At 36.8% G+C, this 26,030-nt stretch overlaps 1 protein-coding gene across 1 annotated transcript in view; it reads right to left on the bottom strand.

Annotated features, from left to right (window-relative positions):
* Nucleotides 1-8,470: 8,470 nt before the first annotated feature.
* The window catches only part of Smp_174210.1 (uncharacterized protein), a gene marked incomplete at its 5' end in the record, with an annotated part of 47,315 nt that continues 29,755 nt past the window's right edge, over nucleotides 8,471-26,030 (bottom strand). Inside the window, 11 exons of the mRNA XM_018788838.1 lie at nucleotides 8,471-8,622; nucleotides 10,761-11,031; nucleotides 12,641-12,982; nucleotides 13,624-13,880; nucleotides 14,770-14,932; nucleotides 15,467-15,798; nucleotides 16,882-17,129; nucleotides 17,648-18,024; nucleotides 18,805-19,295; nucleotides 21,212-21,427; nucleotides 21,504-21,879. Of these exons, the coding sequence (XP_018654341.1) occupies nucleotides 8,578-8,622; nucleotides 10,761-11,031; nucleotides 12,641-12,982; nucleotides 13,624-13,880; nucleotides 14,770-14,932; nucleotides 15,467-15,798; nucleotides 16,882-17,129; nucleotides 17,648-18,024; nucleotides 18,805-19,295; nucleotides 21,212-21,427; nucleotides 21,504-21,879 (3,118 nt within the window). The 3' untranslated portion in view covers nucleotides 8,471-8,577. The remainder of the gene's footprint in view (nucleotides 8,623-10,760; nucleotides 11,032-12,640; nucleotides 12,983-13,623; nucleotides 13,881-14,769; nucleotides 14,933-15,466; nucleotides 15,799-16,881; nucleotides 17,130-17,647; nucleotides 18,025-18,804; nucleotides 19,296-21,211; nucleotides 21,428-21,503; nucleotides 21,880-26,030) is intronic.

The raw sequence follows: 26,030 nt of genomic DNA, 5'->3' as shown, positions 1-26,030 counted from the left end.
TGGTCTATCATTATCTAAAATGTTTAATGATAGTGTAGTGAATGAGAAGACAGGTGAGTACAACCGAATGTATTAGACACAAAAATTACAGACCATCTCACTGAAATCTGACTACCATTCCGTAAACGGTTAGTTTACCAACTACCACATCAATTGTCCCAATCTTGACCTTTCCTCCTGTAAATATCAGTTCACAGTCTCCGATTATTATTGCCCATGCATTTTCATACCAATCGCGTTTCGTTCCCGTTCTTTCATCATCGATCTTCTAGTGAAATGCTTTCTATACTTCACCATCACCATATACTACTTATGTGGATATAAGTAACCCACACCACAATAGTTGTTACTATGCTGTATGTAATAAAGAGTAAAGGTTCATTGACATCTCAGTCTTTCATTATGCCGTCTTTATGCCAGGCTTGAGAATATCCACATCAACACTGTCTAAAGACTACCTCCAACAAATGGCTTTGTCGACATAGTCTGGGCTGCTCGTTATTCATCAACTATTCTGCAAAAGGTCAATCCAGTAAAAATGCTAGTACAAGATTGGATTGCCAGAAGACTTTGCCACTGGTAGAGGAATAGTTTGAAAGGGGTTCGTTCCGGAATCTTTCTGAAATCTTAAGTCCAACAGAGTTGTTTGATATAACCACTTTACAGGTATTTCAAGAATCCTTTATTTTACAACGAAATTCCCCATGTAATTGGACAAACTACGCCCAGTGTTTTACACAGCACATTGAGGAACTGAGTGAGTCACGTCCCAGATGAAAGCAACAATGAATTTATATCTCTCAGCCAGCAGAATATTAAACTAATTGTCATCATTGAAATATGCCGTGTTCAACAGAATCCAAAGAAGCCTCACACTATTATGATGATAATAACTCATTCTGAAATAACAGTATGTTGCACGGTCCATGAAATTTTGCAGATAGCATTAAATTGTTACAAATACACTGGTACTACTGAGAGTGGGGTGAGTCAGCTCTCCCTCACGAAATGCGCTCACATGACCGCGCGTTTGCAGCCACTATCAAGGGAGCTCGCAGCTAAGATTTTGTTTACGAAATTGAGAAGACGAAAAGCGAATGTCCGTCACTTTGACCGGGATGGCAGATACAGAGGATCCACCTTGGAGAGTTGGAAAACCCTGGTTCCAAACCAATATTGCACATAGAGTCTAGGATCCTGATGAAAAAATTGCGTATGAAACTATCGTTGGTCACCGGCTACCCCGAGACTGCATCCCCCACATTGCTCCACTGCCTTGTGGATTAGACTTTTCGGTCAAAAGCTCGGGGTGTGGCCCCCTAAGTAAACCACATGCCTCGGTTTTGGCAACCGCGCAGTATTGCAGCCCTCACACAAATCCGATGATGAAGTGTGGTGCATATCTATTTGGTGCCTCCTTGTATTAATGTTTATGTGTTTAAATAAGCAAAAACAGAATTCACTGTATAAGCTACTCAGCTAGGCTGATGTCTTTTAAGATATATTGGTCATAAAAACAATAGCACACGAATTTTAATGGAACTCAAATGTTTAATACAAGAGTTGAAGCGCTCTATGGAGTCTGCGTTGCGACAAGCAAATGGTGGTAAAGAATGAATGCAAGTTCAGAAATGTTTATAACGAGAAGTATTGCAGCAAATGCATGGCCCCTCAGTTAAAGATGTCAACTTTAACGTTTTATTTTCTGTTTCTTGATAGTGTTATTAGATAAAAATGTTAACAGGCTTCTAGTAAAGTCAATCATAAATTTTAATATATCGGAGATGTGATTGTAGACTTAGGGTGAGGACATATGTTTTATATGTACATTTTTGATGTTATAACATCAATGTGTCGAAAAAGAGGGAAGAACGAGGGGTGGGATATGGAAGTTTCATAACTGAGGTGATTTAGTCGTTTGTGATGAAATAAATAAGGTGGAGTCTGTAGAATCCATTTGAACGTTTCGTGTGTGAAAATCCCTCCACGCATAGATCCATAGCTTCTTCCTAATGTTTTCGTTGTTTATGCATTATTGTTAGTATTTTTGATGCCATTTTTGCATTGTGGTGTTTCATTTCATGATAGTTTTCTCTGTTTCTTCTGTTGCTTTCATTGGGTTTCTATATTCTTCTTGAACTGTATATAATTTGTTCTAATTGTTATTATTTTGGCGGCTGCCATATTGACTGCTCGCTCTTTGATTGTGCAGTTTGATTTTGACTGGGATCGTGTATTTTGATTGTAAATTGGAGCACTTTCCCAGAAATTGAAACACTTTGTGTCATAGAACAGCCGCTCAAACGGAATCTTACTTGATCTATCCAGAAAGGATAGAATAACACTTACCTTTCGGTGTTTTCGGTAATTTTCATATATTTCTACCACTTTGCTATTCATTGTAATTTAGATTGAATATTTTGGTATCCGTTGTTGGTTGAATAACTGGGTGGTAATATTTGTTTAGGTAAATTTGTACATTTGTATATTTGATGAATTTTAGAACCGTTATCACCCTAATCGCTTTGTTCTGATTTCGGCTGTGGTCTGCGAGTTTCTTCACTTTTACCTGACAGTTATTCATCAATCCGGGCCTAGTTGGAACTAGGTTTGGATCCTACAGAGTCTAAAGTGATGATCCCGAACCAACGGCCGGTTACTTACATTTTTTCACTGTAGCTTAAAAAAAAATTGAACGCTATCATGCTCAAGAACTGTGTCTTCAACTTTCTGTCAGATAAACACAACAACGAATCTGACAACAATAATTATATAAAGATCGAACTATTATGAGGTAGATCATTCTGTCTCAATCAACTGCTCTCTGCCAAGTTACTTCAACTACGACAGAAACACACCAATTTTCTTGCAAACACAGGACTTCTGGATGATTTACTGAATCCACATGTAGTTGCTTGCTGGGATAGTCAAAATTGACGTCACAATTTTAAGTGTCCTACAAGTTCTGTTATCATGTGAGATGTATTGACTTACGTCTATTATTCCTCTTTTCCGAAAATTTCATCTCGCGTGTTTCTTCCTCGAATTCTCACACAGTAATATACACAACAAAATTGTTACTAACAGTACTTACATCATAACTACAGGCACGACTAACAGAGGTTATAGTCCAAATTCAATTGATAATAATACATTCAGTATCCCCCTTTTTAGCAAGAGTATCATAAGAAAGCTCAAGGCGACACAAGATAAAGAATTTCCAAGTATTGTGTCCTTGATGGAACGCTCAACTCGAACACCGAAACTGAATTTACCACTAAGTAACCGGTACCATAATTCTATTCAGATCCCCACTCCTAGTGTGGCCAGCAAGAGAAAGGGAAAAAGTAGGAAAATGTGTACTAAACTGCCTGTGTCGCTAGCTACTACAGGGGAAAAATAGGACAAAAATTATCATAATATAACATGCTTGTCGCTCATTAAAACTAGAAACTCAGCACTTAGATGTAATTTCTGTGATGGCTAGGTTCACTGTCGCAGTGACACTGCAGTACATAAGCAGTAATACGGGCTCTGGCACACTTGGTCACAAAGTAGAGAAAAATACATTAACCGGACTATTAAAATAGAAGCATAAGTCAACACTGAAAGAAATTATATCAAACATCACAAGTATATCTACATTGTCAAACCCAGGTTTATTCAAAAACTTGACTGTAGGAGTCACAGCCCGAACTCATACACCGATGAAATTACCGATTATTGCCAACACCTCAATATTTCTTATAGTAAGGTGCAGTGGATAGGCGTCCGGAGGGAAAATGCAAAACATAGCTTTCAAAACACTAAAAAATGGTAGACTCAGATGTTTAAAGAAACCCTCTGATTTTATTTCATGGTTCATTGATCGGGAGTAACTTATTAGAACATAGGGCAGCCTTTGATAATGAACAGTGGAACAAACACTATACAGTGCTAGGAAAAGCTATCAATTCACCCAAGCTATGCCGCCTGTAAAAGGGCAACATTAAGTGAGAGGTAAACCCTCCCCATCTAAGGGGAACATTACATTCAGTACATATTACGAAAAAAATTCTACTGAAATCCTATGAACCATCGGTTAGGCGATCTTCTCAAATTCAAGTCACACAACAAACCACAGGCCGTTAAAGATGCCGCCAGATCAGCAGATACTCATGGACCGACCAGAATAATAGTTAACAGACTGTCTGAGCTAGTGAGTGTTAGTCAGGACGCAGCTCGCGAACACGATATTCAACAGTGGTGTCGGCTCTCACGTAGTACAGGCCTTCACACCACCACGATAGTAAGTTTGTTAACTCTATGTTGTCCGTTACACATCGAGAACATTATGTCTCGGTGTCTGATGAATATGATCTACAGAAACTGAAAGAAGCTAACTGAGGCTCTTTAAGTGTGGTACAGCTTGAAAAACGATCTCTTCAGTCACATCAGACGTTGTGAGGGCCGACTTTAATAGGTGAGGTAACAGCAAAAACGGCCGAAAGAACACGTTGGTGTTGGTCGACACGGTTGACCCAACACAATGTACCTCAGGATCAGTAGACAACCAGAAAACGAAGGTCCTCGGTTGAGCAATGGATAGAACGCTTGCCACGAGCCAAGCGAAGAACCTGATATAAATGGAATTTCACCTTGAAAGATTATGACCGTAGCTCTTACATGGAGTTGAGAAAAGATGCATCATCGTATTTTGAAGGCAAAATGAAAGCGAACTAAAAACATCACTACTGATGCATGACCAGGAGGTATGTACTTCTCAAGGGCGAGATGGCGAAGATCTCACGAAGAGATGACGAAGAGCTTGAATGTCAACTTCATTAGGCAACTAAACCAAAGGCCAGAACAGAACACCCTTCAAATCTAGTACCAGTTGAGGCTGCGAGAGATATCCAACCACCTCTGGGTTAGTATCAAACAAAACAACCCTGCGCCAAGGACAGTCATTAGGAGGTAACATACGACATATTATCCTAAGACAGTGCGCAGAAGCTATCAGCACACCGGTGTGTGACCTCGAAGCAGGCTACTCCATCTACAAGATTCAAAGAAAAGGCGATCAATCGCATTATTTTCAACACTGTCGCATGTAGTAGAAAGACAGGTCAATGAACAAATGGGGAAATGCGTGGATCCAAACATGATCCATGAAGCCTAGAATGGTCTCAGGAAAGGTAGGAACTGTACTTCCAATCTCTTCATAGCATCGAAAATCTGGACTACTCCCTGCGACCATAAGATTCCCGTCAATTTACTATCCCACAATTTTAAAAAGGCATTTGCCACAGTACAGTGTGCATTTTTCAGAGAGAAAGTTGCAAAGATATGTTACACTGACAAAATCTTATCCTGGCTCCGAAGCTACCTAGATAACAGATTGTTTTGTAACAAGGTAGGAAGAGGGCACGCAATTTGGTATGTCTGAACATTGGGAGTTTCACGAGGAACAAACTTAGGTCCGTTCTCTATCTAACTGCAACAAAAACTGAGCTCAGCGGGACTGATCAATGGAGATGATGAGAAGGTCATGACAAACGTAAAGTATTCACTTCACCTTCAAAAAGATCTCACACCAATAGAGGGATTGGAAGTAGGCAATGTGTTAAGACCTAACCGGTAAAAATGTCATGTCGTGAACATTCTGATTCATTTTACGCAAAGCACATACACTCTCCACGAAAATCCGCACGGTAGACACCACAGAGCGTAATCCCTCGCTAGTAACTATGTAGAGCGTATACTCTAGCTCAAACTACGCAGGAGATCCAGCCAAGACAGACACGACTATCTACACAATGCGAAGACAGCTTAGCCCAACCACCCCGCAGCCCCTAAAACTATTCATTACGAACGACCACAATCTGAAATGTTACTGCACCTCCTCTACACAAAAGAAATACATACCTTACAATGTACATAGACACCACAGATTCGAATGTTAGACACAACCCTCAGTGCGGCAACTAAATCTGGCAGACCTGTCAACCACACGAAACGATATTCACAGTTACTTTTATTTCTGCGATATAAACTTCAATTAGGTAAATGGATTAATACTTTATAATACGTCGCGTTGTGCCAAATGTTATCTGAATACATATTTATCTCCTTCAAACACATATCACTGGTGAGAATGACGAATCTACTTGAGTTAGACGGGAATCTTGTGATGTGACTTATATCGAAGCAACACTCCACGGTCGAGAACTAATCTGTACCATCCTGTCATGATATCCAGACATTTTATCTACTTGATGACTGCATAGAATGAGCATGGTCTCACCAAAGAAATTTATTATAGGGAAAGGCCGCATAAGTACATAGTACAATCGCTGGTGCGTGCGACAGAATATAGCGTGCAAGTTTTTAATCAGCGCTGATCCAAATGGCGTTTTGGTAAACTGTCCAATGTCCGGCGACCTGCAGTATAGTGTATCTACGGTCCATTTTGATGGATGGTTGGTCTAGGACTGAATGACTTATCACTGACAATACGTACACCAGTGTGTTCATACTTTTTCCTATTGGTCTTCCTGGTTCTTAGTCAGTCAATCAGCTGCAACGTAGGACCAGGCATATATATCTATCAGTCCAAGTTGCCACACCTTATTAGCAAAAGATGAACATCAAATTCACGAAAGCAGTTACTTCAGTGGTAGTAATATTTAGAAGATAGATTGCATATAAGGATAAAATACAGGAAGAAAGAATTAGTTCGTCGAAAGAAATTTTAATCTCACGGTTTAGGAAAAGACAGAGAGTGTATACACCTACGCCATTGTGATCGATTCTCCGCCTTGTCACCCAGAGTCTTCAACCATTGGTTACGATAGTCACATGGACCCCAACCAAGTAATCTGTATCTACCAACATGGCTAAGAAAGAAGTTAATGATTTTATTGACTGATGCCACGTTTTGGTTTGGCCGCCCCTAACTTTCTTCCATCTGTTTCCAAAAAAAGTCAGCTTTGCACGTCCTAATCTATCCGATTAATGCTTGTACTCTTACTACTTCTACCATCACAGGATTTGAATCGACAACTGCATCACTGAGCTAATGTGGTATGGGAACTCGAACTGAAGTACGTACTTAAGGAGTTCTGACTGCACGCCGTGGTAGTCAGTTGGGCATATGTAACACGTGGCCCAACCATCTCAGTCGATGACGATTCACAACCTCATCAACTGATTTACCATCATTCCCCAATACCCTGCGTCTAACCTCACTATTACTTACCCGTTGATCCCAGCAAATGCGACCAATGTTTCGAAGACATCTGTGATCGAATACTGGTAACTTACGAGTATCCCGTACTCTTAATGGTCACGTTTCCCAGCTGTAAAGTAAAACAGAACGAACTACTACACAGTATACTCGTCCTTTAATTAATAGACGGATATCTCGCCTTCTTCATAGGCGACGTAACCGCAAAATCCAAACGAGCTTTTTGAATCGGTGTAGAGATTTCGTCAGACACCAACCCATTACGGCTGGTCAGACTTCCAAGACAAGTGAAGTTATTGACGCGTTCGACTACTTCACCCCAAATCCTTAGTTCAGGTAATGACGCAGACCAGTCTTGAAGAAACAACTTGCATTAAGAGGGGGAGAAACGCATCCCAAACATCCTGGTATTGTTCCTCAGTGCAACCAAAAGACTCGGCATGTTATCAGCGTCTTCACCAAACAGGACCATGTCATCTGCGTATTCTAAGTTGACAAGTGAATCTCCTGGTAGGAGAAAGATTCCCGAAAATTCAGACGACAAGAACGTTATACCCAGGAGTAGGTCCATGATGAAGTTGAACAAGATATTGAGAGATATTGAACAGTCTTGATAGACACCACTTGAGGTTACATAACCAGATGACAGTTTACCATAAACTCTGACTCGACTGGTAGTGTTCTAGTAATGAGCCTTTACAAGGCTTATGTACTTCTGAGGAACGCCATTTAATGACAGACACTGCCACTGAACTTCTCGGTCTACAGAGTCAAATACTGCTTTCACATCAAGAAAACCCATCATTGGCTCTATGATTTAAGAAGTGCTGTTCTTCATTATCGTATCTCACAGTATTAGTGTCTAACTTCAATCGATCTATGATATGGAACAACCCTTTATTTATTGTCTGAGGAGGATAACTGTCTCACACCTTCCCACTAGAACTCCTGGAAATCGATCTTGAGGCTAGTCACTAGTGAGCACATGATTATCATCAGTCTGGGGATTTGTGGAGATTGCAGTAATTTTAACAGTTGAATTCATGAGTCGATCTAGGCTAGACCACCAATGATTACCTGAAAGTGACTTATCTGAGAATAGGGTCAAGACAATTATACGTGTATACCTACAATTGTTACGGGGATCCATACTAGATGAAATACGTAAGAGATGTAATAAATAAAACAATACGTTATTATCTAAATTCCGACTAAAATATCAATAAAACTGCAAAGATGTATATGACAAGACAGCATTTATTTATATGAATAAACCGCGATTGCTAATGTAGATGTCATTACTCTCAGAATATGTACAACAATTCAAGTGGAAATACTTAAATCATAAATTAAACAACTTTGTATCGTCCGCGATTTATTGAATTACCAGATTGCTAAAATATAATAGAAAAAAGTAATTATAGCAATTAATCCCTTTGATAAATTTCGATAGTGTAATAAGAAGAGGAAGATTATCAGAACTATATGATATATTAGCGCAGTACATTTCGAACAATCTGATCACACATATATCTTTTATTTTTATATATAAATGTTCTTAACAAGTATATGTGTGATCAGATTGTTCGAAATGTATTGCGCTAATATATTACATAGTTCATAAAAAGTAACACGATTATACGTGATTATAACGTTGATGAAACAGAAATGGAAAACCTTCACATATACAACCCTGATTGATGGATAACGAGATTGTTCTAAAGATTTGTTTAACTATTCTTTCCAAGTCTGGTAAGTTAGATATGAGGACAAAAAATTTACATCGCACTAACTGAAGGCACCGAAAATGAACAAAGAATTTCTTCAACTTATAGTTATCGAATACGTTTTATAAGTTCTACTGACCTACTTAAGGAGAAACCAAACATCTTTCGTAATACCCTTGAGGAAAACGGATACTCTGGAAAACTTATCAACAAATATATGACCACGTAGGATAGAATAGGCGAAATACAAAGGGGGAATAAGAAATTCATTTTCATGTCCCTACCATTCAGAGGTGATGTGACCAGTGAAATACTAACCTAGAGATTACATAGAACAATCTAAAGAAAATTAAACTGCCCAATGGTGACACTGATGTTAAAAGACGAATTACGTGGAATGGCCACCTCGTTTTTATGTATCTTTCAGACTGCTTTTGTGGAGCAAGTTATATTGGTTGGGGTTCTAAGAATTTACATCTTCGTGCTCGTGAACACCTCTCAGTGTGGCGAAGCAGAGGTGAAGTCAAGACGGTGAACAGCTAAATACTAGTCTATTCAGTAGAAACTGGTCGTGTAGCCAGTAGAAGTCAATCTTTCTCAGTAATTTATTGGGTTGGTAACTTTTTGCCAAAGCCAGTTCGATCTGAAGTCCTTTAAACGGCAGAAAAAGCAGAACAATGTACAATACAAATATATCCATCCCTATTTTTTTTTTACCTTGGTCAAACTCAGGGACAACAAATAGTAGTCTTAATTAGAGAATGACAATTTGACTAATGTACATACCGCCTTCCGTTGTTTTTATTTACATATCCTTGTACTTATTATTATTCGCTTGACGTCGCTATTAATCTCCTGAACACATGACTAATTTACTTAGCACTCATCCTAATTTATTATTTTTTTACTGGATTCACACAACCTTATACACGATAGAGTCGTCCACCAAATACTTGATCGAATTTCTGGTGGTATTATTATTTCTCTCCTCATATAGGACCCATATTTATTCTGATCATTGATCTCAAAATTTTACTTAACATACAAGCTTATTCAAATTAACACTGTATACTAGTCATCTCAACATTAACAATCTTATTTCATCTTACAATCCTACATTTACACACTATAATTATAAACGATGTATTTCACTTTAAACCTGACCATTTTTTGGATTATTAAAGTAAATATTGTTGATTCTGACATATAAGAATAGGAGTGAGTTGTTAGAATGATTTGACAACTACTTAGTCAAGAACGTGGATATGTCTGAATTTAGTTTAACAATGTACTAAAGGCCTTATTTTAGAACCAGTTTATTAAGAATGATACAAGATCATTCTTTCAATTTAGATAGGTAAATTCATACTTTGTAATGACTATCTTACGAAAAGTATTTCGAAAGTGAAAAAAAATGGTGCTGCAGTAATGCTTTTCTTCCTTTGAACAGAATAAGATCAAATAATTCTTCAAACAGTATAACGAAGAGAAATCGGGAGACAATAATTTGACTTAAACTATTTGCTTTATCTTATTATAATCAACTCCGAAAGCTACCCTTGTGACAGAAATTGTACAAACAGAAGCACGTCGAATTTGAATGACTGTACGAAAAAAGTGGGAGATATGTTATACTGTAGTTATTTAGTGGAGAAATTTATGAATGCAGCTAAAAGTTCCAAGATCTAAATGAATTTTCCAGCTTTGAGAACTTGGTGGTTAATTAGTAAATACCTTAATAAATACAGTACGGTCAACAATCTTATGTGCCGATAGAGAAATACAAACTGGGAATTAATACATACCAATTTAACTAATTCTTCTTTAATAATACGCATAATTTCTTTTTTAGCCAAAGCGACTTGTCTTTCATTGACAGCCTCAATACATAAATACAGTGGTCTGTCATCTGTACCTTCGGGTATATGTTGCTTAGCTTTTGCAGGTGGCATATACACTCCGCGTACAGATACACCGACATCACAATAGTCACTGAGGTGATTGAGCATCTCGCGACCAGTGATACGCCACCTGACGTTTTGTGGGAAGTCATTGATAACTAATTCTTCTTCGTATCTGAAATGTAAAATGCACCCATTAAGCATAAACGCCAGTGTCATATTCTTCGAAAAAATTCAAATGTGACACATTCAAGTATATTAGATTGGATTCAATTACACCAGTTGCAAAAAACTGGTAACACTATGGTAGTATACCTGGAGATCCTGCAAAGTGATACCTGGATGAAACTCTTGTGCAGATTTCTTTGTTGTTAATGAAGTATTCAGATCTGAGATGATAATTTTGTCATGTAAAATGGAGTGAATTTGTAGCTTAGGTAAGTTTTTCCAAAAATAAATTTTGCTGAGTTAGGTGATTAATTTGTTAATCTTTTATCGTCATTACGGATAACATTGTCAGAGCTTATTTATTTATTTATTTAAACACATAAATATTGGTACAAAGGGGCACCAGATAGATATGCACCGCACAAACCTCATTCGATTTGTATGAGGGCTGTGATACTGACCAGGTGCTCAAGACGAAGCAGGTGGCTTTCTTAGGGGATCACACCCGGAGCCTTTGACTTAAAGATCTGATCCACAAGGCAGTGGAGTATCGTGAGGAGATGCAATCCCATGGTAGCCGGTGACCAACGATTGATTCATACGCCATTTGATCCCTCAGGATACTGGAGCCGATGTGTACCATTGGTTTGGAATCAGGGTTTTCCAACTCCCCTAGGTGGAATTTCCGTGTCCACTAACCCGGTTATAGCGCCGAACATTCGCTTTTCGTGCTCTCAATTTTGTAAACAACATCCCCGCCACGAGAAGGCAGTGAGAAGGACTATCAGAGCTTATCTGGGATGGTAATGAAGCTTCTGAAATTATTTTACAAGTATTAAATCAGGTTATTCTCAAGAAAATGTTTGTATTCACTTGCTATCTTTTATGGTCTTACTATGTTCATGAGTATTGGCAGCACTAATGAGATTGGAAACCGAATGTGTCACTTAGTAAAACCAAGTAATAATCGGAAACTTTGTTATAAAACTCAAACAACACACATACCGTTACAATACTACGGATATAATTAATTGCATAACAGCGTTCTGATAAAACCAAGATAAGCCGGATGTATTTTAATATTATCCATAGAAAAAATTGAACAAGCTCTACTTAGCTGATTTGAATAAAGTCTGGTACATACATCATAGTAAAAAAGAAATAGGACTTGGTGAAAAATAATCATCTCAACTTAAGGGAAATGGTTAAGCATTTACTATGACATTTCATGAAAGTCAAAAATGTAGATTTAATCATGTCAGTTTTATGACTATAAACAGTGAGACTGACTGGAGATCACATTAAACAAATAATGAATCAAGCAGATCATTCGTGTCACAGCATCATTTTCGAAAGACGACTTTTGAATCCATTTGCTTCTTCGCAAGACTAGACAATCAGATTATGGATAACGATCACTAAAATAACTCTAGAATAATCCAACTGATATAAGTAAGGACACAGACTAACTGCGAGAAGTTAGTTTATGATGGTGCGTATGTCATAAGCTCGATTGCTTTGTGTCGAGGAACATAGAAAACTTAGAGATAACAATAATACAAAGCAGATAAGTTAAAATAGGAAATAATTTTGTTGGAAGCAAAATATTATTTTACCTTCTAACCATGTCACTTCCCGAACTAGTGTTAGCACCAGCACCATCCTCATCACCAGCGCCTGGTGTTTGTTTAGTGTAACCAAGTTTAGCATTTAAACGTTCGGCAGCTTGTTCAGCCAACGTACGGCTTGTGGGAGCTGGAGGCACAGGTATCGTGACAGCAGCAACCGCAGCCGCAATACCAGTATTGGAGTCGCTGACTGTGGTGGTATTCACAACAGCGCTTGGTTGTGGAACAGTCGGAGTACCAGAAGTCAAGTTTTTCACGAGTCCTAATTGTGCAGCCTTCTGTCGAGCAAGTGCTAAGGCTGCGTTTACGACTGCTTGTCCAGCTTGAGCACTGAATTTGAAAATATAGAAGTTTATGAGTTACGTTACACAAGGTAGTTTCAAAAGTGTTAATAATCAGATTGAAGATCGTATTTACAAAGAATCAGACAATTTTTGAAAAAAAAACTTATTTTGGTATTTACAATTATAAAGAAAACAGTTATCAAGTGAGCTTAGACAGTTAATACAGTGAATCGAAAACATGGCTGACTTAGTGTGGGAGTGATGCTTGTAAATTAAGTTGATTATTACGACCCATCAATGCGAAGACTTCCTTAGAAATAGAGGGAATTACATAGATAATCTAAAAACCAGTCAAATTCAATGAGGTACTTTCCACCGGACTTAAATTTAACATTTCAACAACGTAATAGGATCAATACAGAAACTCATTTTGATCGGGGAAATGTTTGGAACCAATTCGTGAGAAACTAGCATTCTTCAGCTTAAAGGAGAGCTTTGAATTTAGAAAAAAAAGCTAAAACGGTTAAATGTTTGGGATATGTTGGTAAAGGTTTAACCTGCTTTTGTGAGTTTAGGAGCTTCTATAGAGAGATCAAAACAATCAGCACATATAATCTCTTTCTTTCATCCTTGACGTGATAAAAATTCAGAATTGTAATTAACCACATATTACTAGAGTTAACTTGCCTAACTTCAGCAGTTTCAGATACACTTTCTGCTGCATTACCCTTTGATACATCTTTGATTTTTGTTTTCGTGGCCAACATATCTTCAATCTTTGAGTCCCAATCAACACTTCCATCACCATCTTCGTCATCTGAATCTTGTAAACCAAGAGCAGCTTTCTGAAGGCGCCGTTTTTCACTATTCAGCTGAGCTTCCACTTCATCAAACATGAATCCTTTACCACGGAAACCTGAAGAACCATATACCTTTTTTCCTTCCTGATAACAGATTTATTAAAATGTGATAATATAAGTACACAATTAATGAAATACATGAAATAGACTCATAAACACTAAAATCTAGTTGTTTACATTAGTTCCACTAAACTGGAAATATTAAGAAAATTACCAGAAAAAATAATATCCCTAACCTTATTACTTGTGTAAAAGTGGACACACTAAGATACATAACGTTGATTATTAAGGTGCACAGAGATAAAAAAAACGTTTGGTTTCTTTCTTAAAACCAATCTTTCCGACTGTGAGGATGAATTTACGGGAATTCCGGAAACAAATACAGATGCTACTCAAAACGGCTATGAAGGTGTTAGATATGTACAGTGAAATATGTTTATCTTTCCTCTGTACAAACAGAACTCATCAAACATTTCATTTTCATACACACGTTTATACCACTTCCAGCCAGAGTATAGATAATTTTGAAAACTGAGGAACTTTACCAAGGTTTCTTCTTAAAGTCAAAGGCATTACTTTGCCAAATCAAGCAGAAACAACACGTGCAGGAGTTAGTGTCTAAAACACTGCAACTGCAAAAGAGAAATATGCCTCGTTGCAGCTGCAAATGATGATGAGAAACTGTCAATCATGGAATGTTGAAATCATACCTTTAGTGAAGTTCCCAAATAACTTATGGAGAACATTTGTTGCCGCTTATTAATGCATACCTAGCACGTTGAGTTAAATGTATGAAGTTTAGGACCGACAGTGAAATAAATAATTTCAGAACACTTTTCAATTCAATAAACATTTTCAAGCTGCTTCTTACTGATGTACACTGGCATACTTTAACAGTAAACTTCCCTAAAATAAAAAGAATACCAACAAACAGTTGATGCATACGATGACAAACAAATAAACATAGACACACATGTTCCATTCTGATCTTGTATGCATTCCACATATTCATTAGTTCCTCCGGTGGTTTTTGACCACTCTGCTTGAATGCTCGAACAACATCTCCAGCACTGCGCTCCTGGTCGGGAGTGAGGAAAGTATAGGCGAACCCTTTGCGACCAGCACGTCCAGTACGCCTGAAATATAGGAACAAAGATGATCAAATAAGATTAAATCTTTAAGTAACAATGAAAAGAAAAACCATGTATTATATAACAACTACAAACATAAGACAATGAACATATGAATATATGCATGTTCTTTGTTGCGATTATCTCGCTGGAAGTCAGTCCTGTGCTCCGAGTTAAGTACATAAATCTGCACCTGGTAAACTATTTAAAATATATATCGTGTGATCAAACTATTTATGAACAAAAAAATAATCTGAACTTCCAAAAGTAGATGATATGCCAAAGCAACGTTATCTACTCTTTTAGTTTGAAAATATCTGATTTTGATTCAGTAAAAACAAGATGACGAAAGCATAGCACTTAGAAAGACCATTACATGAACCAATATCATCATTTAATTATCCAAAAGAATAATTCTACCAAAATGAATCCAGTAGTCAAAAAATTCACCATAGTTATGTTCAGAAATAATAAATACGAACTTCTGTTAAACACCAATAAAATACAGCACATACAATTACTAAGTCATATAAAGCTTACCCACAACGATGAACATAATCCTCATAGTGATTTGGACAGTCATAATTGATAACTAAAAGCAAATCTGTAACATCAAGACCACGAGCAGCAACTGAGGTGGCTATTAAAAGACGAATATTGCCACGTTTAAAATCCATTATAACAGAATCGCGATCATATTGATCAATGCCACCATGAAGAGAAAGACATGGATAACCATACTTCAAAAGAACACGCATTAATTCATCTGCACTCTCTTGTTTTTCTACGAATACAAGGACACTACCCTCTTCCTGGTAAATTCCTAGAAGTTCAAGAACTTTGTAAACTTTCTCTTCTTCTGACAAAATGAACTGAAATCAAAAAAAAAAGAATAATTGAACTGCATTACATGAATTGATTAGTTAACAAACTACGAAGTAATTAATCAACTACAATCACATATTTATAATTTTAGATGACCTACATGAGTGAATAATAAAGTGAAAACAATATACAATTTACATTAAAAGCTAGAAATTTATAAATAGAACGTGCAAACGCTTGTTTCATTCTATGATAGCTGTTACATAATATTTACAGAAGTTTGATGTAAACAATAAATTATGAAACCCTAGACTTACTGAATAGCCGTGTTTTTAACTATATTATAAAAAAGAAGAATTTGAATTTTCAAATTACGGACTTTGGCTATACAATCACTAAAAAACCGAAAGCATTGGATAGGTGATCCATCCGAGTATAGGACTACTCATCAATGCGCATTTGCAAAACCAGCAGGGATCGAACACTGAGAATTAAGTCCTCATGGAGAGTGCTTAACTTCGAGGTCGTTAAATTGGGATACAATAGTTTTCGTCTCTAACTTCAGCCACCTTGCATTGCTGTGCAAACATTACCGATTGTCTTATTTGAAATCTATTTACAATAGAATTGCAGTCGTAAACTGAATTGACATTAACTAGAACTTAGATATTATGGTTAATTAATTACAGTCTACTAATATACTGATTGACCTGTCTGACAGTAAGAGACAACACAAAATTTTATGTACGCGTTAATTTTCAAGAAAGGTGTAAACTATAAGTTTTACCACGAGATTTTTATGATTAGTAATATCTTTGCGTTATTTCAGTTTCTTGTTGTTTGGCATTTTGTGTTTTATTAAGAATAAACTACTTGGAATGTTTTCGAAGTTCATCTCTGGCAGATTTAATTAAGTGACAATAACTGTTACAATGCTTGATAATTTTCGGAAACTCCTCACTTCACTGCTAACCTAGGTACAAGGTTGTAACGTTCTTACGCAATCCAGACTAAGAAACGAGAAAAAGCTATATATATATATATATATATATAATATTGAGCTACAGACCCGATATTACAGCTGGGTTTTATTTTACAATGATAGGCTAAAGTTGTATGATTTGACTCACTGCATGCTGCTCCACGTCTGAACACACCACCGATCGCCCACCGATTTGGATTTCTATGGGAAGCGTTAGCACTTTACGGGCAAGGATTTCCATTTGTCTAGGAAATGTAGCCGAAAACATTAAAGTTTGGCGATCAGGACGACAATTCTCGATGATCCGCATCACTTGAGGCTCAAATCCCAAATCGAACATACGATCTGCTTCATCAAGAACCACATAAGAGCACCGATGTAAATTTGTTACTCTCCCTAGATTTTGGAAAGATAAACGAAAATGTCAGACCACAAACTATGCAGTTAAAATAACAATTAACTAAATAGTTTGAAAAAAAATACTGTTTCTAATAATGACCCAAAGTAATGATTTTCCGCCTAAGTGGAATAAAAGATTCATATGAAGCATTTTATATTTAGCAATAATTAATTAGGAGAAATGATCCACTAAGAGTTGTTATTTTAACAGACAATAAAGAAATGTTAGATTTTATATAAGATATGAAAAACAGAATTAACTATCATTTAAACTTTTGAGACCCCAGAGACTTGGATAAGCAATGAGTGCTAGTTCGAGAAGGGTGAGCAAGTTGCAATGTGATACACAATGACATTGTACGAACCTGCATCTCAAACAAGATGGAACTTATGATCATCAAATGTTGTGATGAACATGTTGCTTAGGAAAACTGTCAGGTCTGGTGATGTGGTGAGCTTCTGTGAAAATGAACAGTAGAAATAAATAGTTGAGTATTTATGGATTAAATTATTACCTCCATTTGCAGCGAGCATATCAATCATCCGACCGGGTGTACAGACAATAATTTCCGCTCCACGTTTAAGTTCAGCAATTTGTTCACTAATACCAGTCCCACCATAGACACAAACAGCGCGAGCATCGGCGGCCTGACACAACTTTTTTGTTTCTTTAAATATTTGTAGTGCGAGTTCCCGAGTAGGTGCCAATAGAAGGGCGATTGGGCCATCTCCAGGATTTAGAGGAGCTTGATGTTCCAAGTGACGCATAAGTGGTACTAGAAAAGCTAGAGTTTTCCCACTTCCTGTTTTAGCAATACCAATCATATCGCGACCAGACATTATAACGGGTAACGCCTGGCACTGAATTGGAGTAGGTTTATCGAAATTATTCCTGAGAAAAAGGATTAAATGAACGTTGTTTGAGTGAAAATAAACTGAGCTAAATAGCTTATCGATACAAATATCTGATCAATTGTATAAATAACATTTGAAAATGAACAATACTTGTTATGTCTTTTTTCTTTTACTTATGAATTCCTTTATTCATGTATCTTTTCAACCTTCATTTTACTCTGTTAATCCTGAAATTGTTGTTGTTGTTGTTATTACGTACCTTTAGATATTAATTGTCCATTTCTAGAATCTCCACATTAGTTAACACGCAAGTATTCAACATCATGAACGCTTCTTATAATTCTCTGATATTTGTTGCTTTTTTACTAATCTTCTTTAAAGACTTTCTGATAACTGATATAAAGTATGTGCACTAGTTTTAAGAAATTAATGATATAGTTTCTAGGTTGTGAGCAGGTGAAGATAATTTGCGAAATAATTGGATCCTTACGATTCTGCTATGATACTTATTCTTACTTCATCTAAATCTATAACAAGGGGAAATTGTATAATAAGGCAATAAACTCAGAAGTGTGTGTCTCCTACTGGCTCATACCATATTCATATTACATTCAAAAGTCAAAACTACGACCACAGAAAGCAACTATTAGGCTTAAATTACTTAGTAAACAGTTGATTCATAGTATTATAAAGTTTTCGCATGTTTTAGGTGAAAATAATGAACTAGTACGAAAACCAGAACCAAAACAAGAATGGGATCGCGATAGTTTTGTGTAGCTTACCGAATAAACAAAATGTTGATTGAAAATAAACATACCTTTTTAGGCAAGCCAAAAGGCGAGAGCTAATGCCTGCTTGGACCCAATTGCGTAGGGGTTTAGGGCACTCTCTACCACGGACGCGGATATTTTCTAAACTAGCTCTATACGCTTTAACATCTTCCTTTGACATTTTTGCTAGTTCTGGAACTTCTACATAAAAATTTTTGCGAAAAGGGAAATACTCAATTTTGGAATGATCAATAGGCTGAAGTTTGTCTTTTTTCTGTAGCTGAGCCAATGCATCTTCAATTGTTGTGTCTTCTTCTTCAGATGAATATTCTAATTCATCTATATTACTTTCCATCAGTTCACCTCGCCCAATAATTCTTTTCCGTTTAATTACTAACTGCTGTTTAGGTTTGACCGAAGGATCTGAAGAAGCGTGATCGGTATCTTTAGAAGTTTTTAGTGACATTTCAGATTGTTTAGTAATTTTAGTATCTTTTTTAGTAGTTTCAGGACCAGCGGAAACTTGGTTATTCAACTCCTGAAATGTAGAAAAAACAGTGGATTAATCCTAATAAGTGGAAAACACCATCTACCTTCCTAGGAAACCTATAGGAGTGGGTGCAGAAACTGAAAATAGTTATTCATCAAAGACTAAAGTGACACCAGAAACTACCTCATAAGTTGAATTTCATGAGAATTGATATAGGAATGGACTTCGGGTAACAATTGTCCTTTGATGTTGATGATACCCAGAGCAGTTCCAAACATATAATGAGCTGGTTATATTATACATGCAAAATGCTTCTTGGATGAAGTTTGAAGGTAGGACAATTCTATAAACGGCAATACTCCACAAACCATTGAAATTAATATAGAAAATTGTCTCGTCCAAAAATGAACCGGGTCATTGAACCACAGGGATTGGTAGATTGAGGCATCCGTTGTTACCCTGTAAGGAAATGTAATAAAACTTACTTCCCAGAAGTTCTACTATGCAGCCTGTAACTATAAGGATTAAATTTTAGTCCTTCATAAAAGACAGACTAGCACAATATGGGAGATAAATCAAGCTGCATTACATCACTAAGCGCAATGGCTCTGTTGGAGGTATTGAATCCCCAAATACAACTTCGGCGAAAAAATCAGTATTGATTTGAGATGACTTTTCGTTACATTAATTTATTCTGTCCATTTCAATGAGTTTTTCACTATGATTTGTGTTTACTAAGAATTACTTAGCTTTTAAACTGTGATCACTATAATCGATATACAATTAATTATCTTAAATATATTTTGGATTCTACTGGTATTAGTCGACAGAGCTTTTACAAAATTACTGGACTTATTCTAGTTAAAGAGGCACGGAAGAGGAGAATAACAGCAGCCTCCACTGTTGAAGTTGCAAAATAGTAGCTTAGCACACGAACATATCAAGTTGACATAAATCAATATTAATAGGTATAGTTACAAAGTAACTAACTCCAGGGAACGAACAATTATGACTCAGGGTTCGATAGTTCTCTATCGAAAACCCATAATGGAAGTATGAACTCCTGAGATACTTAACTTTCGATGGAGCTCACATATTCTTTACTTATCCTTCTTCATTTGGGTGGACTTAAAAACGACACCTTAGGTGAAGGTCCATAAGAATGCCGGAATATTAAAAAACAGAGATTTATATGTGATACTGTGTTACTACTCTATTTTACAGCAGAGATTCTAAACTAATGACTATATATGTATAAAATGTAAGACAGTATTATCTGAAAAACATGATTTAACATTATTTACATGATACCCATTTTCAATAGGTAATATCTCTTAAATTCGCAAGGAAGAATCATGTACACAAATGTACATTTACAAATGTCGCATTATTGGGAGAAAGTAAAAGCTCATACTTAACAAATGTTTCGTGTATTTAATATACAATCCACCATAATCGCTTTTGATGTAACTCTTACAAGCACAAAAATTGAACCCAAACGGCCAAAGGAAACAAGACAGAAGCTGTAGATTGTGAGTAGTGAGCCATGTTATAGATACCTACAAAATATGAACAATAAGATGTCATACTGATCCTTACTGTATTGATGAATATAGACCAATCACTGTTATAGCAGCAAACTGTAAATGAAATGATTGACTATCTTGTACGAAAGCAGAGAAAACTATTATACGAAAATGTTACAAGCGTCAAGCTTTCAATTGTCAAGTAACAGTTAGATGACTTAGAACGTTGTATAATAGATTTTAAGATAGTGAAAAACTTGCGTGCCCAAAGTACTCAAGATACATAGGATCCCTATCTATAAAAAAAACTTTGATTGTTTGTAGTCACCTGACAAATCATTCATATAGTTAATGGAAACTAAGTGAATTAGCGAAAGGGGAAGCAAACGACAATAAACATTAAAAACAGGAAAACATGGGGTTTTCACGAGGACACACCTGCATATAAGCATCCAGTGGATCTACGTCATCATCTTCCGTAGGTTTTTCCATCTGAATATTCTTTTTGTTTGCATCTTCTTCGTCCTCATCATCCTCTAGATTCCACTTATTAATAGTAGTTCCTCTGGTGCTCTCTGCAAGTCGTTGTTGTGCTGCAAGAATATCTTGTTTGAGCCTTCTCTCTCGTCGCCATCTTTCTACTCGTTCTCGTCTCTACAATATAAAGTCATAGATTAAGGGATATCGTGGTAATTAAGTGAAACAAAATAAATAGTCAGTTACATCCTACCTTTTGCATTTCAAGATCAAGGCGACGCTGTTCAATGTCTTTGTCCATATTTGGGGTAATGACAAGAGCACCCTCCATACCTGCGATCCCTTGACCAGAATTACGAGCAGCTTTGATCATATCAGCTGCTGCATTGGCAATAGCAGTCATAGTACCAACTGCAGGTTTAGACGTTTCTGCCTTGGCTTTGGCAGCCGCTTCTTCAGCTGCCTTTGCCTGAGCAGCCAGTAACGAACCCATTAATGAAGATGTTGGCAACGAAGCAGCTAAAGGCAGAGACCCTTCTAAAGTAGATGAGAATGCCCTTCTTGGAAGAACAGGAGAACGAGACCGCGACCGACGTTTTCTGTTACGAGAATGATCGTCATCTCGTCGTCTAAAAAGCAGTAATGATAAGACATAATTAAATTTAATACACGACAGATAAGTGCATACAAAGACAGTTTATTCCTGGGAAGAAATACTTAGACAAAAAACTAGAACATGTTTATTTAAGCAATAGGAAGCTTCACAGAAACATTACGCTTTCAACAAAGCAACAAAATTATGTCCATGTTACTACTTGGGTTTTATTATTTGAAAAGTAAACTTTTCATTTTCATTTGTTAAGTAACATGCTTTTCTGTACGCTTACAACGCAACTTCTCTGTTTCATTATAGCCCCAACTTACACTTTAATTATTAACTGTCTCTATCGTCATGAGTTCCCCTTTATTTTGACCTGCTTTATGGTTGGTTGCGATAAGCTTTCACCGACAAAGAGATGAGAATTATTCGTACTCAATTATCTGTAATCTAGTTTAAAAATGTCTTTCCTAATTGTATTGAATAACTTGTCCCAGATATTCGCTTAGGCGATTTATCATCCTGTTTATCATTTTGAACTATGATAGAATTTATTAACGGGAAGCACAACAGCTGAACGGCATTAGTTTACTCTAACTGTACCATATTCGCAGTAACGAAATTTTGGAGGGCTTTGAAACGTTGATGTTTGTTTCTTGGGTTTTACTTGGAATAAATATAGATACGTTGCACTTGGGTTTTTGAGCATCCCTCTATTTGGTTTAGATAACGGGGAATTGTAGTCTCATTATTGAAGCATTCAGTTTTCAACCAGTGGGTACCAAGTGTGAATCCGCTACACGTATATCGGATTCAGCCTCATTAAACCTTGAATGTAGTGTGGCTCAAAAGCGTGAACCTCAACCTCTTGAATGAAATGCATTATTAATTCAAACACAAATGAGCGCAATGATCAGGTATATTCATATGTACTTTTCTTAACAAACGTTAGTGTTCCAAACTAAGATAAGAGCTGGATATATTTGAAGATAAAGCATTCACTAACTAGTCGGGGGTTGATAACTTCTACGTAACAAATACGACACATTACACTGGATCAAAGAACTCATATTTATCCGTTAAGTTAACTCAAATCCTCATTCGACGGTACGTGAAGCGATCTGGATTACAAGGTAATTAACTAACCATCAAATTACTGTTATGAAGGAAGTTTCGCATGTCTGGTGAGATAAAATTATTGGTAGTCAAAATCAATAAATAGGATTTCAATCGACAGGTGAGTGTAATAATATGAAATGGCCAAATGATTGCTGCTCACGAAACCGTATATAAAGTGGTTGATTTCACCTTCTCCCTCTTTGAACAGAGTACATGTTGCACGATTTAATTTATAACGATGCTAGCACCCGATGTGTCGGTGTGCTTTAAATGAGAAAGTCAATGGTATGAGTCGTGGACACAGCTGAATACCGTGTAACCAAAGTTGGAGGTTATGAGCTTAAAATCAGAGAATTTCCAGGACATTCTGACTATGATGTTATGACTATTTGAATTGATAATGACTTCAGGACGCTCCACCGACTCTTTTATAACGCTGCATCCGACAATTCCATTGTTGTATAAACTGAGGACCACATATATTTGGTGCAATGGCCAAAACATAATGATGTAACGAAATCGGTGGAACGCCTTGATCTGTCTAATTATTTAAACAATATATTGATACAAGTCGTTGCTAAAACAAATATGCACCACAGAAAAAGAGACTGAAGAGATTGAGGAAGTGAGCTAGTCACGGAATTTTTTCTTAATAGGCTTTTACTATGACACGTTGTAAATATCTTGCTCGAATATTAATAAGCAGACTGGAAATGTGGAGCAATCGATATCTTAGGGTGGTTTGAGTCCTAAAATAAGATAGAATTGAGTACCAGTGCACATGAACTACTCAAACTCGACTACAGATATTAAACAATAGGGCAGAAATTCGGAAATTAAGAAACACTACGAAAAGACTTGAAAATAATGGTAAGACGCAAAATTAATGCCTTTCTAGGATATTCACCAGAGGGAAGACCAGGATACATTCCTCGTATTCACCAGGCAAATGTACCATATAGAAAGCAATCGATGGTTGGAGACCTTGAATGTAATGGCTCAAAATCGTTCGCAATGGCGGAGGTTCATCCATTCTTTGTGTTCTCCCAAATTCTAATCTTCTGAATTTCTCATGTCTTTATCTTTTTCTCTTTCCAAATTTATTTCACTGGATTACACTCCTTGAATACCATCTTCAAACCCTAATCTTGAGGATTACTGTTTATACTCTTACTACTTCTACCACTATGAGATGTGAATCGACAACTGCATCTCTGTGCCAATGTGGTATGGCAACTCGAACTGATGTATGTAAGTGCGAAGTTCTACGTTGCGACTGACTGAAGAAGCCAAGACATCCCACCCTGTGTCTGCTCTCCTGTAAGTTTTTGTTACTGACGGTTAAAATGTCTGTTTCGGACTGTCTGTCATATTTCTGAACACGAAAATTTATTCATTTCCGATAACCAGATGATATCACGTTCTAAATACGGTGGTTTGTTATGGTCACTACAAGGACTATTTAAGTACAAAGAAACAACCAGCACATAACCAACGACAAAGCCATATAAGAAATCACCCGTTTTCAAAACGAACATAGCGAATCAGAACAGAAATCTGTATATTATAATAACAAGAGTAAACCAAAGTAGAGATAGCGGAGCTCGAGGAGCTAACCCACTGGATTAAGACTAAGTACTTGAACCACTAGGTCATTTTCCACCTGACCAGGATAGTGTTTGGACGTCTCAATTTAACACACCGAAGCCGACCACAATAATATCAAGACGGTGGAAATTTGAACATGACAAACAAGTCGATTTTCATAATTTCTTTTACCCGGAAGCATATATGCGAACTGAATAAAAACTGTGTCCCAGATGGATGTCACCTCACGAAGCCGACCGCAATGACAATTTAGTGTAATTTTCCAGCCAGCCAGCTTCTGGATAAAAACAATTCAGCCAACTTGTGCACACCTTTGACACGTCCATTGATCGAGATAGCCAACATGAATTTCCTATGATTTCAAAGTGTGGGTCAAGAAATGTGACTACCGCCAGATGGTTACTATGTTTAGGTCGACGATACCCAATGCTACAGACGAATACCAAAACTGAAGTCTGATCAACCACTTGGTGTCTAAAATCTCAACAGCGTAGCTGTATTTTAGAACGAAATTAACACTCTTGAAACAATGGACTAATGACAAGTTTTATAATGGTAAACACATACTTCACGAAAGTATGATGTTATCGGTTGATTCGTGACAATTTACTCTGCATATTTCTCCAGCCCGAAGTTAATGCTACTCAAAATAACATCCAAACAAAATACTTAAATAAACGTTCGAAACAGAACGTAAAGACAACAACAAATGCTAACACACAGTAACTCACCGTCCCATATTTGTTAGGAATTCAAGGCACGCGCGATATATGATGCGAAACGTCTTAAATGTACAATGTCAAAATACCACTTGATTATGGGCTGCGCACTTTTTAGGTATGTACCGGTTGACATTTTTGTTTGTAAAGAAACTTTTAACTCATTTAAATAATCGGTTCCATTCGTTCAATACAACTTAAGGGGTATGTTAAATGTGGTCATATTTTATTGCAGATGTCCTGAGAATCCCTACACGAAGTGATCTTTTTTCTGGTATTCCAGAGACTAAGTTATATTCCGCGTGAAATAATGTTTCGTCCATGTCACTTTTAAGCCTTTATAAAAAATTGAAATGTTAACATAGTTTATCTCAATCGAATTAAGCACTTCACAATGGTTGCACTGCCTTCGGACGTTGAAATGTTTTCGTCACATTTCATGTATGCAAGCGAATTACAAGATAAAGTGAATACTGTATTGTTTTTGTTGTGTAAGAAGATTCTTTTCACTGTATTTAAATATGCCACTGGTATTCGGAGTTTGACAAAGCCTTTAGCAGTAACACATTTCTAATCGAAGTCTGTCAAACCAGTCAAATCAGAAGTCAGAGACAAGGTAGTTCGAAGGTTTATTTGAAAGGCTATCGGTATGTAGTGAACCATTTTTTCTAGGATGGCTAACAGTTACAAGGGATACGTAGCTCAGAGTACACACTCGTGATCTGGTGCGGATGCA

The sequence above is a fragment of the Schistosoma mansoni genome, chromosome W (genome assembly GCF_000237925.1).
Source record: "Schistosoma mansoni strain Puerto Rico chromosome W, complete genome".
Classification (NCBI taxonomy): Eukaryota; Metazoa; Platyhelminthes; class Trematoda; order Strigeidida; family Schistosomatidae; genus Schistosoma; species Schistosoma mansoni.
This window is presented reverse-complemented; position numbering and strand designations above follow the sequence as displayed.